The 14,542-nt window shown below is 37.1% G+C and overlaps 1 protein-coding gene across 1 annotated transcript in view; it reads right to left on the bottom strand.

The window, feature by feature from the left end:
- Positions 1 to 14,542, bottom strand: part of LOC126457564 (uncharacterized) — a 332,561-nt gene that overhangs the window by 258,054 nt on the left and 59,965 nt on the right. Inside the window, exon 5 of the mRNA XM_050093978.1 lies at positions 938 to 1,110. Coding sequence (XP_049949935.1) covers positions 938 to 1,110 — 173 coding nt within the window. The remainder of the gene's footprint in view (positions 1 to 937; positions 1,111 to 14,542) is intronic.

Genomic DNA, 14,542 nt, shown 5'->3' with positions numbered 1-14,542 from the left:
CATTTCTTGAGATGAATATAGGGGAAAAAAAACAAGGCTCTACTTTTGTTGGAATTCACATCCTTTAAATTTTAACAAAAAATATCTCTCCATGACAACATACGTCTTGTAGCATCTGCCTCTAGACTGATTCAGCATCTTTGTACTGTTTTTCCCCCCACAAACCAAATGCACCAGTAACACAAGAAGCCGCACTCTTTTAATCCTTTTTTAATTATGGCATGGATCCCATCTGCCAATATAAGAAGAAGAAACAGAGGTAAAACACCACACGCTAAGGACATATACAATGGGTATACTGACAGCCATTAGGAAAATGTAGTGTAAAGTATCTAGTGCCATATTTATGAAACTATTCAATAAACGAAAGTCTGCAGGTATGGTTAGATCCACATAATTAGTACATAATAGCCAAAACATTGGTTAGAACCAAGGAAGCTGAAAATCATCTACATAATTTGACAGAAGAAATTCCAGTTATCTATTCTACTTCGTGTCTACTGCAGGACTGGTAATTGGGAGAAGATTGTGCTTCTGCACTGAAATGTTAAATTTAATTTGTTGCTGTAAATGAACCATTACAATCACATAAATTATTAATGTTTCTGCTGCAAAACATGATAAAAATTAAATATATACTGCACTATAAACATTACTCTAACATATTTTTCAGCAATTTAAACATTTGTCTGCAGCTTGCAAAGCCTGAACATTAATATGCAGTGCAAAAATAGAATACCTTTTTAATTTTTGTCTGGAGATCCCACTTTATAACACCACTGCTTTCGCATGCAACATCTTGTTACAAGCTATTTACATAAGCTACTTCAATGAAACAATCAATAAATGCTTATAGTTAGAAACAACTGCAGCCCCCACTTAAAATTAGGCCAACAAATGTAACAATCACCACCAAAAAAACTGTTCTTCACCATACCTGAGTTTTTCTCTCTCATTTTTTGTGTAGCACTTGGCAAATGGTGCAGATTGACTCCAGTCCCAGAAATGCAACTCATTGTATGTAGCAATTACAAGCATACGGTTAGTTGGATGAAAAGCAAGTGATGCAATTACAGTTTGACCTTCAGCCTTCCAAACCTCACTTCCTCCCTGTAAAGACACAACACACAGAGTATTTAATGGATGAAATAACTTTTTTTTTAATTAATAACAGCAGCTTCCTTGTTTAGGCATCCAAATGGGTGTAACAGATACAAATATGTTACACATCAGTTTCACATAAGATCGCCTTAAGAAGATGACAAATGTAATGTGGCATCAAATATGTCTTCTAGATTTGAAAGAGAAGACATTTTAATGTAATCAAAGAAAGCAAGTGCTGAGACCTAAAAGGCCAATATATTCTGACAAGCACTGGTAAATGCATAATCTGTAGCAACATTGGGGGGGGGGGGGGGGGGGGGTTGTCATAAAATTTTAATTGTCATCTAAGTCAAAAATAAAGCTGTGTATTAATTTCTGGACTTCTTGCAGGTACACGTCTGCTATCCTGGTGCACACTGAAATATCTGCAGCAAAGGACTATACCACACCCACTAGAGGAGCCAAAACAACATTGCACAGCTCACTGATAAAGTAGAGTATCATGTGATAATTAGTTTTCGGCATCAGCGGAAAACTGATAACCACACAATATTCCACTTTATCAATATGCTGCACCATTTTGCTTTGGTTCCTCTAGCAGCATGCTCCAGAACTGTGGTGTGGAGTGTACCAGAACAGCATATGTTTACCTCTAAGCAATCCAAACATGAATTATGTAACTTTATTAACATTTTATGACTACCATCATATATTTAGTACACCATTAGCAAGATTTCTATGTAACAAAATCTAGTAGGCATTCAACTTAAGCAAATCTGGCATCTGCCACCTAATACATGCCTGATGATAGATAACCAACCAGACTTCACTTTGCCTAAAGGTTATGCCATTCTATGTAAACACAGTACAGACGGAACCATGAGATCATTCTTAATCATTAACCCTTTCCAGCCAAATTTTATTAATTTGTGAAAAAATATCTTTTCACATATTTACATAAGTAATGACTGGGGAGTGGGGGAGGGGGGGGGGGCATTTGAGGTGGCTCAATATGATATCACTGGGCAAGATTTGTTTTCTTCTCTAAGGGGTTTGTATTTCACAGTGGTGGCGACAGCACAGCTAAAAATTTCAAGTATACAATTAGATGCAGTTTATTCAAGGAAAAAGGAAAAGAATTACACTTACATTTCAAAGCAATTTAACAAGGTTTTTTATAGTGTGGTTCTTACTTAACATGAAAATTTAAGAAATAATTCCTGTATTTGATGAAACAAGAACGATTATTACATTTGAAGTTTTTTGCTCGAGAATATACTTTAATGCAACATTTACACCCCTGTTTGTTTTCCAGATGCTCTGGCCAATGCCGCTTACGTCATCAACTGGGCTGGGGCCAAATGGGGCTCGTTTATTCACAACTGTTGGTGACTGACTGTCATCGGAGGCCGTTCTCATTTTCTTAGCAATGTGTCTCCTACTTTTAGTAGTCCACGAGTCACGTCAGGCCGAAAAATCAACAGAAGCTTGTGTTTGGTAGTTCCTATTTGCCTGCAATGTCGACAGCAAAGACACATTCATAACACATGTCATTGAGATGGAATATGATTTTAAGATAAAATATTTTCAAGTCAATATTACTCCTATACATAGCAACCAGTATGCTATGTAGGTCAACTTCACTCATCAAAAAGTTATATTCTGTAACAATGTCTGGCCTTGAAATATCAACAAATTTTTGTTCTCCCACTGTTCAACTTTTCGCAGGTTCCATTGGATTTATTCTCCTTTGTGTGATGATGCAAGGTCAACAGAATTGTTATCACACACTTCAGCACTATGATGTTTCTTTCTCTAAGTTCTGTTATATCATATGATGCTCGTCCCTGTTTTTTTAGCTACCTGTCCACTTTCAGATTGCACCCCTGAAGTCCTGTGGGTCTAAAAACTCCAACAGCCAAGATTACAAAGTCTTTCGGAATAGAAATAAGCTTGTAACAAGTGAACCAATGGTCTGTAAATACTTTAAAAATTTTATATTTAGGTAGTCCCTCCACGAGCCTGAACACCATATCACACTTATACCAATACCAGTGTCATTATGTATGGTTCCTTTCCCTAGGTATATTTCAAAATCTTACACAATTCCACTGGAACCTGCTAGGGAAAAACATTTTACATTCCACTTGTGCAGATTTATTTATTTATTTATTTTAATATTGTTTCAGGGAAGAATTACCTTTGAAGGAATGTTTAATTCATAAACTGAATTATATTCCTCAGGTCCAATAAGTGAAAAATTTTGTGTGACCTTGTCAACAAATGGTCTCACCTTGAACAACTTGTCATAATTAGGGTCTTTTCCTTGTTTCATTTTAGTATTATCATTCACATGTAAATAATTTCTTAGCTATTCCTAAGCACCAAGTCAGCTATTGGAGGATACCTTGTAGGCTCTGCCCAGTACATTCTGTAACTTGGCATTTTCACAACACCTGACAGGATGTCTATTCCAAGATAATTTTCTGTTTCAGGAACATTTGTAGGCAAAGATGCACCAGTTTTCTGTGTACCGTATAGGTTAGACTGACCCAACAAGATTGAGGTTACTGTCATCACAACATACTGCTCCGAAATTCTGCAAAGGTGTCAGTTCATCTTCTGAAGGGTCAAAGAAATTTGAGTCAGATGATGTATCTATTTCTTCAACGTCTTTCTTTCTCCATTAAAGCTCCTGACATGTCTCGCACTGAATTCTCTGAATCGAATTATGTTCTGCATGGTTTGGACTATGAAGTAACCACATTGAAACTCAGTGAACATCATCTTCAATACTGCCTCTGAGTGTTCATCATTTCAACCTTATCAAGATCCAATCCCCGAACAAATCGTGTATCCGATGTAGGAGGGTCCTGCTGCTTAGCACTTTCAATAGCTACCTCCACAGCAGACTATCAAGGTTCAAATCAGGTAAGTCACCTCTGAAAAAAAGGAAGAAAGGAAGATTGGGTTTAATGTCCCATTGACATCAAAGTCATTAGAGACAGAGCAGAAGTTCAGATTGTGTCAAGGATGGGGAAGGAAATCGGCTGTGCCCTTTTGATGAACCATCCCGGAGATTTCCTGGGGCGATTTAGGAAAGGAAATCATGGAAAACCTAAATCTGAATGGCCAGACACGAGTTTGAACCACTGTCCTCTTGAACTAAAGTCTAATGTGCTAACCACGACTTGGTAATTTTTTTAAATTTTTTAATATTTCTTTCTTTGAAAGGGATTTATGATTGTGAATCCCCTGGTAAACAATCCACAAATTTTTAATAAAGCAGCAAAAATATTGGTAAGTCATACCAATACAGAACATTAAAATACTAGTATGTAAATTAGTACATCTTAGCACCAAAGAAAATTATTTGAGTTACACTATACACTAACTGTTAGTCGAGGTTTTTGCATTCAGTATCATAACAAATTCCAAATGATACCAAACAGAATCACATATATTTCTGATTTCCAAGCTAAAGTTGCCATAACTAGCACCGTTTTCAAACTGTTTACTATTTCATATACACATTCAACAATAACTTATTAGAGCAACTTTCAAATTATTTTGCTTCCTTTATCTTGATATAATATTTAGACAGTCCTGCTGCATGTGCTGTAACTTAAGACGTAATGCAACAATACACCTGTCAATGCTTTGTAGCCTAATGCTCTCTGTTTTATCAAACTCACAGTAGCCAACCTAATCACAATGAATTTTGAAAGGTCCCGCACTGTTCTTAATAGCCTTTGGACGTACAGTTTGGGCTTGTGGAACAGTTAAAAATTATGATGTCATATGACATCAATGAGTTGGAAAGGGTTAAGAGTATGTGGAGAACTCTTGTAAAATTAAATACATATATTTACAAAAAGACACCCACCATCTGATGTGGCAGTACAAATGGATACAATTTCCAGACTAAACAAATATGTTAATGGAAAAACTATAGGAGCAAATATTTTACAAAGAAATGTACACTTGAACCTTATCTGCAGACCTAATATGAGACAAGAACTTCACTTGCGTGTGCAGCCCCTCCCACCCAACTGTCCTGGCCTGGAGGGAAATGAAACAAACTACTCTCCATGTGAACAAAACCTTTCAATTTAAGCTGGTTGAAACAGCAACCACCAGAAAACAGTGATGTATATTAAGTAATGGAACCCATGGGCCATTTATGGGAGCCAGAATTTTACGCATAATGACAGACATTCCACAACACCTCTTGCTCTGTATGTGACATGATTAACTTAATTTTTTATTATGGGATAAAGTCCCAGAGATGAGGAGATCTCTACAGACAGAGAACAAGCTCAGACTGGATAAGGCAATATGGTAGAAAATAGCCAGCGCACTTTCCCCTAACTAATAACAGGTGCACCAAATGTTTTACTGACACATCACAAAACTTTCCACAAATATGATTCACAAAAGACACACAGTGATGTTACATTACGAACCAATGGTACCACACTGCAGAACACACGTCATCTCACAAAACACACGTCAGGAACTTGTGTTGTGACTGGAATCATCTAAGAATAATCTCGGCAAAAAACTGTGCCAAGTAACAGAGAGAATAAACTGTGCCCCATCACATCACTACATCTTACCAAACAACTGGGTTTTATTTACACTAACTTTTTCAGTCACCAATTACTGACAATCTAAATTCTCTACTACTACTACTACTACTACTACTACTACTACTATTCTCTTTTTCTCTTGACCTTTTCTACATTATGTAGTTTCTAATTATAGATTTTTGTGATAATGATGTAAGTTTAATTATTCCTTCTGTTAACAGAATTTTAAAAAGTGACACTATTACTGTATGCTGTTCACTGCTGAATCACAAAGGCAATTAATTTATGGAAAGATAAGTACAACTCTAACTCTTTTTACACAATGAACCTGCTGTTGCAGACATCCGAGATGTGTGCCATCGTCGAACTAGAACTTCACATGAAACGTACTTTATAATGTGACCATTTTGTTTGTTATATACTCAAAACCAAGTTGGTTGTTATGTAACTTGACACAGAACTAATTATATTTAACTGGGAAAATGTAGTCAATATATAAAATGTTACATAGTTAGCCTTACACAAATTAAAAAGAGCCATCATATTTATTGAAGGCAGCTATTTATCATTACAAAAATTTATTTCATTAATATTGTGTTTCAACTTTTACTGTAGTATACGAAATGCTGTTAAATAACATTTAACTTCCAGAAAAAGACTAACTTGTTTGGTCCCTTAAACCTCAAACAACCAACCAACCAACCTAACTTGATGTAGAATTGTAATTAATGTAAAATATAATTTAGTCCCCTTTCTGGAAGCACGTAGAAACTTACAGATCTTCGCTAATGTCTCAGCTGTGTTCTCTCGTGAATAATTTTTCAATTTTGACTATCAAGCCTGTGGTGAAGAAGATTTTCTCAATGGATGCACAATTGGCAGGGCAAGAAAGGAGGGTTTTCAGAAAAGTAATAAATCATGTAAGTAAGTTTCCTCTTTTTTTTTGCTCTATTACCTTCCACCACTTTTTTGGTTGGAATTGTGTCATAATTACATCATAAGACGTGTCAGGAAAATAATCAGAAGCAGCAATCCTAAAAGACATAACACTTGCAAACCACTCTGGATGCATCTCTATGAGTCAGTTTTCTGCATATGTTCAGCAACTAAGCTTCCCACTCTGAATCTTAGTTCCAACATATCTGCAAGGTAATGAAAGTGTACCAGTGCTTGTTCTGTTGCTTTTTATTACATTCTTATGAGGGGTCCATATTAGAACTTTCTAAAAGATCGATCTATAATTTGACAGCTTGTGCAATATTTGTGCTATCTACTTGAAGAAGCCCTGGACTCTACAAACCCTTGACAGACATCAGAGATGATCAGCAGCATCTTTACAAATTATAACATTATTCTAGATTCTACTAAAATTAGAACTGACTTCTTCAGAGTGTTCTGTTATAATTTCTACATTTAAAAAGAAGTAGTTGTAAGAATAGGTTACTGTTTTGAATAAATTAATTGTAAGAATTTAATGTGAAGTATTTAATTATCAGTACAAACAAATTAACTCACTGTTTTATATATATATATATATATATATATATATATATATATATATATATATATATATATATAATGGAAGGAAACATTCCACGTGGGAAAAATTATATATAAAAACAAAGATGAGGTGACTTACCGAACAAAAGCGCTGGCAGGTCGATAGACACACAAACAAACATACACACAAAATTCAAGCTTTCGCAACAAACTGTTGCCTCATCAGGAAAGAGGGAAGGAGAGGGGAAGACGAAAGGAAGTGGGTTTTAAGGGAGAGGGTAAGGAGTCATTCCAATCCCGGGAGCGGAAAGACTTACCTTAGGGGGAAAAAAGGACAGGTATACACTCGCACACACGCACATATCCATCCACACATACAGACACAAGCAGACATATTTAAAGACAAAGAGTTTGGGCAGAGATGTCAGTCGAGGCAGAAGTGTAGAGGCAAAGAAGTTGTTGAAAGACAGGTGAGGTATGAGTGGCGGCAACTTGAAATTAGCGGAGATTGAGGCCTGGCGGATGACGAGAAGAGAGGATATACTGAAGGGCAAGTTCCCATCTCCGGAGTTCGGATAGGTTGGTGTTGGTGGGAAGTATCCAGATAACCCGGACGGTGTAACACTTTGCCAAGATGTGCTGGCTGTGCACCAAGGCATGTTTAGCCACAGGGTGATCCTCATTACCAACAAACACTGTCTGCCTGTGTCCATTCATGCGAATGGACAGTTTGTTGCTGGTCATTCCCACATAGAATGCATCACAGTGTAGGCAGGTCAGTTGGTAAATCACGTGGGTGCTTTCACACGTGGCTCTGCCTCTGATCGTGTACACCTTCCGGGTTACAGGACTGGAGTAGGTGGTGGTGGGAGGGTGCATGGGACAGGTTTTGCATCGGGGGCAGTTACAAGGATAGGAGCCAGAGGGTAGGGAAGGTGGTTTGGGGATTTCATAGGGATGAACTAACAGGTTACGACAGGTTTCAACAACTTCTTTGCCTCTACACTTCTGCCTCGACTGACATCTCTGCCCAAACTCTTTGTCTTTAAATATGTCTGCTTGTGTCTGTATGTGTGGATGGATATGTGCGTGTGTGCGAGTGTATACCTGTCCTTTTTTCCCCCTAAGGTAAGTCTTTCCGCTCCCGGGATTGGAATGACTCCTTACCCTCTCCCTTAAAACCCACTTCCTTTCGTCTTCCCCTCTCCTTCCCTCTTTCCTGATGAGGCAACAGTTTGTTGCGAAAGCTTGAATTTTGTGTGTATGTTTGTGTGTCTATCGACCTGCCAGCGCTTTTGTTCGGTAAGTCACCTCATCTTTGTTTTTATTTATATATATATATATATATATATATATATATATATATATATATATATATATATATATATATATATATATATATAGACACACACACACACACACACACACAGGTTTTCTCCTCAACCTATTTATAACTATTTCATCACTAATGTTCGTAAGAAATGCAGATATTTTAATTTTCATTACCTTAATATACCATTTTTTTACCATGCTTTCTAAGTCCATTATATGCAAATGGAAAATACTAAACTATTTATTATTCCAATTAGATCATTCAGCCAATGTCACATTGTAACTCTGTGAATGAATGGCTACCACCAAAATGTGGCCAAGAGCAAGGTTGATCACCAAGGGGCAGATCCTGCTGAGCACAATGTACTTCCCATCAATAGCTGTTTCAAAATCAGTGGCATATGACTGCCCCCCCCCCCCCCCCCACTTCCCCCATGCCGACTTCTCTAAATTACATAGATGATATTGCCCATAAAACACATTTTTTGATCTCTCATTTCACTTGGGCCAATTTCCACTAATCACTCAGCCACCGCAACCCCTATTCCCGTATCCCCATGCCTCCCTCTTTACCCATTCTACACTCACACCCTCCTGTCAATGTGTCTCTCTTCCTCTGTTCCATATCTCATATCAATCCATTCCTCAATGTCACTGGATGCCACACACTCATCCCCCTGCCTACACCAAGCAAACTCACTGGAGCCACATTCCTATCTTATTAACTTTATGCCTCTCCCCTCGGTCGTCAATCACACTTCTCTCCAAACCTCTCTCCCATTTCCAACCTCACCCACTCCACGTAGAGTATCCCTCATTTGAGACGAGTTGCAGTGCCAGTACAATTTAGTCACCCAGGACATAGCAGTCACTCTACAGAAGAATTTATTGCAAAGCTTAGCAAGGTTTTTCCATCTTGTTTTCTGTGGCTGTCAACCACTCACTTTGTGATTGACGTTCCTGTGACTCAAATAGTAGGGAGATGAGCATCAGCCAATCACACCTGTTTCTTAAGGGGAGGTCAGGACGTGGGCCAAAAGGACAGGGGGGAAGGTGCCAGAGCACTAAATGTACAGTGATTTCTGCATCTTCTGCTCTGCTACTACAAAAATATTTTTATGCAAGCAAGGTGATAGTATACCTAGTGCTGAAGTTAGTACTTTGGTAAACATTTTAGTTTCTGCACAAAAATACTGAAACGAGCAATGATAGATTCTCAACCTTTATCAAATTATCATAAATAGATTGGTTCAAAAGTTTGATTCAATTGCTTCTTACAGCATCACATCCTATCTTGCCTTTAGTGGTCATAGTTATTATGTTGCTCTGTAGTTTAAAAACCTACAATAATAAATCTGGAGAGCTTGCAGTGAAAAAAGTAGTCGCTTAATACTTTACATTCAGTGGACATTATGGCATATCTTACTGTACACAAAATGCAACCATCATACTGAAATTGTTTTTAAGGGTGTAAGGAGAGCCATAACTCACTACAATGCAGAGTAAAAGTAATTTATATAATAGTAATATGCCACAGCGAGGCACAGTCAAAGTTGCCTCAGTGCACTTCATTGAATTTATTTGTGTGTTCTGAGTTTTTGTTTCTTTTGCAGTTCATCAAGTCAACCACATCTGCAATCAAAGTTGGAATTACAGTTACAGTGTACTGCAACAATATTACATGAAATGAAACTGTCTGTGCGATACAGTAGACTGGTAATGGAAAGACGGTTAGTGATGTGAGCCAGGTAAATGCCTAGTAGGCACGACATTTATAAATAGGCATTTGTCTAGCACTTTGCCCAAAGCAGCTTTGAATGCCCAAAATCTGGGCAGTTATGAAAAAAGTACTTCTTGAAGTTTTAACTGCTAGAATGTATAATTATCATTTAAAATAAGGGATGGGATGACACTTCCAATACTAACAGTTAGTAAATGTTTAAGTTAAACCTATATATATCATTCATTACTTTATTACTAAGAACAAAAAGAAAGATGAGGTGAGTGAGTGAGTGAGTGAGTGAGTGAGTGTGTGTGTGTGTGTGTGTGTGTGTGTGTGTGTGTGTGAGCCCTTATCTATGAGAGTCCAAGGAAGGGACAGGGAAATTCTCTTGGGAACTTCACTTTGTGGGTGTTAGCCTTCGAAACACTGCAACATAGGGACAGATGAAAAAAAGAAAGAAGAAACACTTGTAGCCACAAACTCAGCTCCACTCTACACTCGAAACCTACAGCTGTCTTATAGCAGAACTACCACGCAGTGCTGCAAACTGAGTGGTGTGACTATTTCCTTATATTTGCAATACTTCAATGTCAGAAGAAAGGAGAGGGAGAGGATGTCTGAGGATGTGTGATGTGCAAGCAAGTCTATAGTTGGACAGGGCGTTACACTCAGAAGGCAGGCTCATGAATACAGCAGTAATGTTAGGAAATATTTTGAATGAGAGAAAGACAATGGTGGGTTCTTGCCACCTCTCACTAAAGTGAAGGGAAGAACTACGTCCACATTAAAAATTCATAAACACACTGTTGTGAGAATAGCAGAACAACGTGAAGCTGCGCCATCTCTTTAAGCACGCCAGGCAAAAAAAGAATTCGAGAAACGAATGGCGAATATTGACATTTTTCAGGGAGATGCAATTGGATGCCATATTTATAATCACTATTCAAAACAGGCTCATTCCATGCCAAATCATCCAGAAATTTTAGGAAATGGAAATGACACCCATCGTCATGCAAATCCTTGACATTTTGGTTAGTGGAAGTTTACCTAGATACATTCGCATTTTCAAAATGTAAATATTGCAGGTCAATTACTTTTTCACTTGTGATAAATAGAAGTTGTATAGATTCAGGAATTCAGGCTTGCATAGACGAGCTCCTTTACAATTTAAAAACACAATAGTTCCTACAGTTTTTGCAGTGGAAGCTTGTTTTTTTTTTTTTTTTTTTTTAGTTAAAGAGGAAGGTTCACATTTTTGGAGTCATGCTTCTTGTTGTGAATATCCATGATCTACATCTCTGAAAAAATTGTAAATAATTTCTTCTAAACAAAAACCATGCATGGGCATTTTAATTTTTCGAAGATATTGCCCTCAAAAATTTACTATATTATTATAAATATTCTATTAAGTCACACAAAAAGAATCAGTTTCTAGAAGTAATGGGAAGTGTGAAAATCAACATTATTATAAAATAAATATTGAAGTTGCTACTTCATGACTACCATGTCACCAATAAATTGCAGAAGTTGGCTACACTAGATTTCCCTTGGAACAAATCATATCTGAGAACACTGTTTTATTGTAGGTACAAGTATTGCATCATCCAGTTCCTTTGTTTTGAGTCGTGTTCACTGAGCATGCAGTTCTGAGCTCTTGTACAGAGTTGTATCCAGAGTCAATTATTGATTAAAAATTCAATTGTTGCAGTATTTAACTATTCATTCCAAAACAAAAGTAAGTCCCCTAATGATACAATAACGATAAAGTTAAATACTTTTGTAATGAAACAAGGGGATAGAATGATTTTTCATTATTTAATTACTTTTTAGGTTACACCAATCATCTTTTGAATTATTTACAACAAATATTGGTTTTATGACAAGCAGTATGGAAAGTACAAGTAGGTAGTGTTTCCTTGGACAGTATCTGCAAGATATATGTGATAATGCCCTGACTTGTGTGAATGAACTGACTAGGGAAGAACAATAAGTTTTACTATGGCGAAGCAACAGCCATTCATACTGTGATTTAAGTATTTCATGTGTGTATGTTAAACACAAAGACAGGTACCTGCGCAGATTCCCACTATGTAAGAAAATTTGCTGTGATACCTTCAAGTGCCATAAATGATATGTTTCGTGTGGATTGCATGAAATTAGTTTAGAAAAGGGAAAGACATTCAAAATGAGAGGCTTTAGCATTATTCCTGGGGAGAAAATGTGCCCAACCTGCATCAAACTTATTAATGAAAAACAAGCAAGTGACGACTCATCACCAGACTACATAAATTACAGTAATGTGAAGGTGCAGAGTCCTGAAAAATCTGTGATCAATACTAGCTTAACTAGCTTATGAATATCTCCTGCAAAGCTGCATAGTCGGTATGCAGCAGCCAAACGAAAATTGGAATCAGCAGCTGGGGCTCTGAAAACTAAAATTTCACATACATATCAAACTGAGCTGGCTGCTGATGCAAGCACTATCCTTGACAATAATTTAAAAGAACTGGAAGAAAAGGCAAAATATCATTATGAACTCCTGGCAAAATCAAACAGAAAATTGAATATGAAAATAATCATGAAAAAATTCAGTTACTTACTCCTATGCCACCAACTCGGTCTTGACAAAGTCAGTCCCAAATTTCAGGTTTCTAAATATTTGGTACGACAAGCAAGAGTTCTTTTAATGGAGAAGGGTATTTTATTGATGGCTGAGCAGAAAAGAGGAAAGACACTGTCACATGACACAGTGCAAAAAGTAAAGACTTTTTATTTGGATGATGAAAACACACAAGAATAATGCCTGGGAAAAAAGACAAAGTGAGAACCAGTAAAAATACCAATGAACAAAAGCGTCTTATTTTAAGTAATTTAAATGAACACTATAGAAAAAACTATCCTGAAGACAAAGTAGGCTTCTCAAAATTTGCCTCTCTTCAACCAAAACAGTGTATACTTGCAGGATCATCAGGAACACATACCGTATGTGTGTGCATTTAACACCAAAACATTAAACTGCTTCTAAATTCCATTTCTATTAAAGAAACATATGGAGATCTAATTAAAATAACAACAAGTGATATAAATAACCAAGCCTGTATGCTTCGTTTGTGTGAAAAATGCCCCACCAGTTCATTGCTTCAAACCCACTTAGAAAATGAAATAGAAGACTATGATCCTCATGAGATGGTACAATACAGTCAATGGGTATCAACTGATAGAATGAGTAAGTGTTCAAATCACTTCTCTATTAGAATTCTGTGACACACTAATTAAGAAAATTGAAAAGCTTACTCCACACTCCTTTATTTCTCAGTCACAATCTGATTATCTGAAAATGAAGAAGGAAACACTTGATGAAGGATCAGTGTTAATTTCAATGGATTTCAGTGAAAAGCTCAACTTTGTTGTTCAAAATGAAGTACATGGGTACCATTGGAACAATGGCAGACGTACTCTTCACACTGTCCATATATATTACAAAAAGGACAAAGAGTTCCATGCAAAAAGTATTTGTACTGTTTCTGATGATCTAGAACATGATGTTGCCTTGGTGTGCCAGACTCAGAAGACTCTACTGAATTTTTTTAAAGTGTGAATTTCCAGAAATTCATCGGCCGTATGTTGAATATTTCACTGTTGGTTGTGCTGCACAATATAAAAAATTGAAAGAATATCAGAAATATCTGCTGCCATGAACCACGACTTCATCATGAAGTGCAGCAGGTCCTTTGTTTCTACCAGGCATGGCAAATCTCCCTGTGATGGTATTGGTGGCACTGTTAAAAGACTTCTCACAAAAACAAGTTTGCAAAGAGTTTATAAATATCAAATACTTACAGCATCACAGGTATTTGAGTTCTGTTGCGAGAACCTGCAAGGCATTTCAGCTCTCTTTGTTTCAAAAGACGAAATGGTACAAGTCAGACATTTTCTTTCTCAGTGCTTCACAAGTGCAAAAACAATTCCTGGTACACGATCTTTGCATCACACTGTACCAATATCACCAACCAAGATAGGAGCAAAAAGACTGAGCTGTGATACAGATTTTAGTATTGTGCGTGATTTCTCAGATGCACTTCCGTCACTAATGGCAGAATGCACTGTGCACTCCAACTGCTATGTTGCATGTGCATATGACTCTTCTTGGTACTTGGGAACTGTTGAGAAGGTGAATTGTGGAGGAGATGTTACAGTAAGGTTCATGCACCCTCATGGACCATCCCCGTCTTCTATTGGCCTGATAATGACGTTTGTGATGTTTCTCTCTCTTATAGTCTGTGTGAAGTTT

The sequence above is a fragment of the Schistocerca serialis genome, chromosome 2 (assembly GCF_023864345.2).
Source record: "Schistocerca serialis cubense isolate TAMUIC-IGC-003099 chromosome 2, iqSchSeri2.2, whole genome shotgun sequence".
NCBI classification, from domain to species: Eukaryota; Metazoa; Arthropoda; class Insecta; order Orthoptera; family Acrididae; genus Schistocerca; species Schistocerca serialis.
The sequence above is the reverse complement of the archived record's forward strand: the minus strand, read 5'-3'. Positions and strand labels throughout refer to the sequence as shown.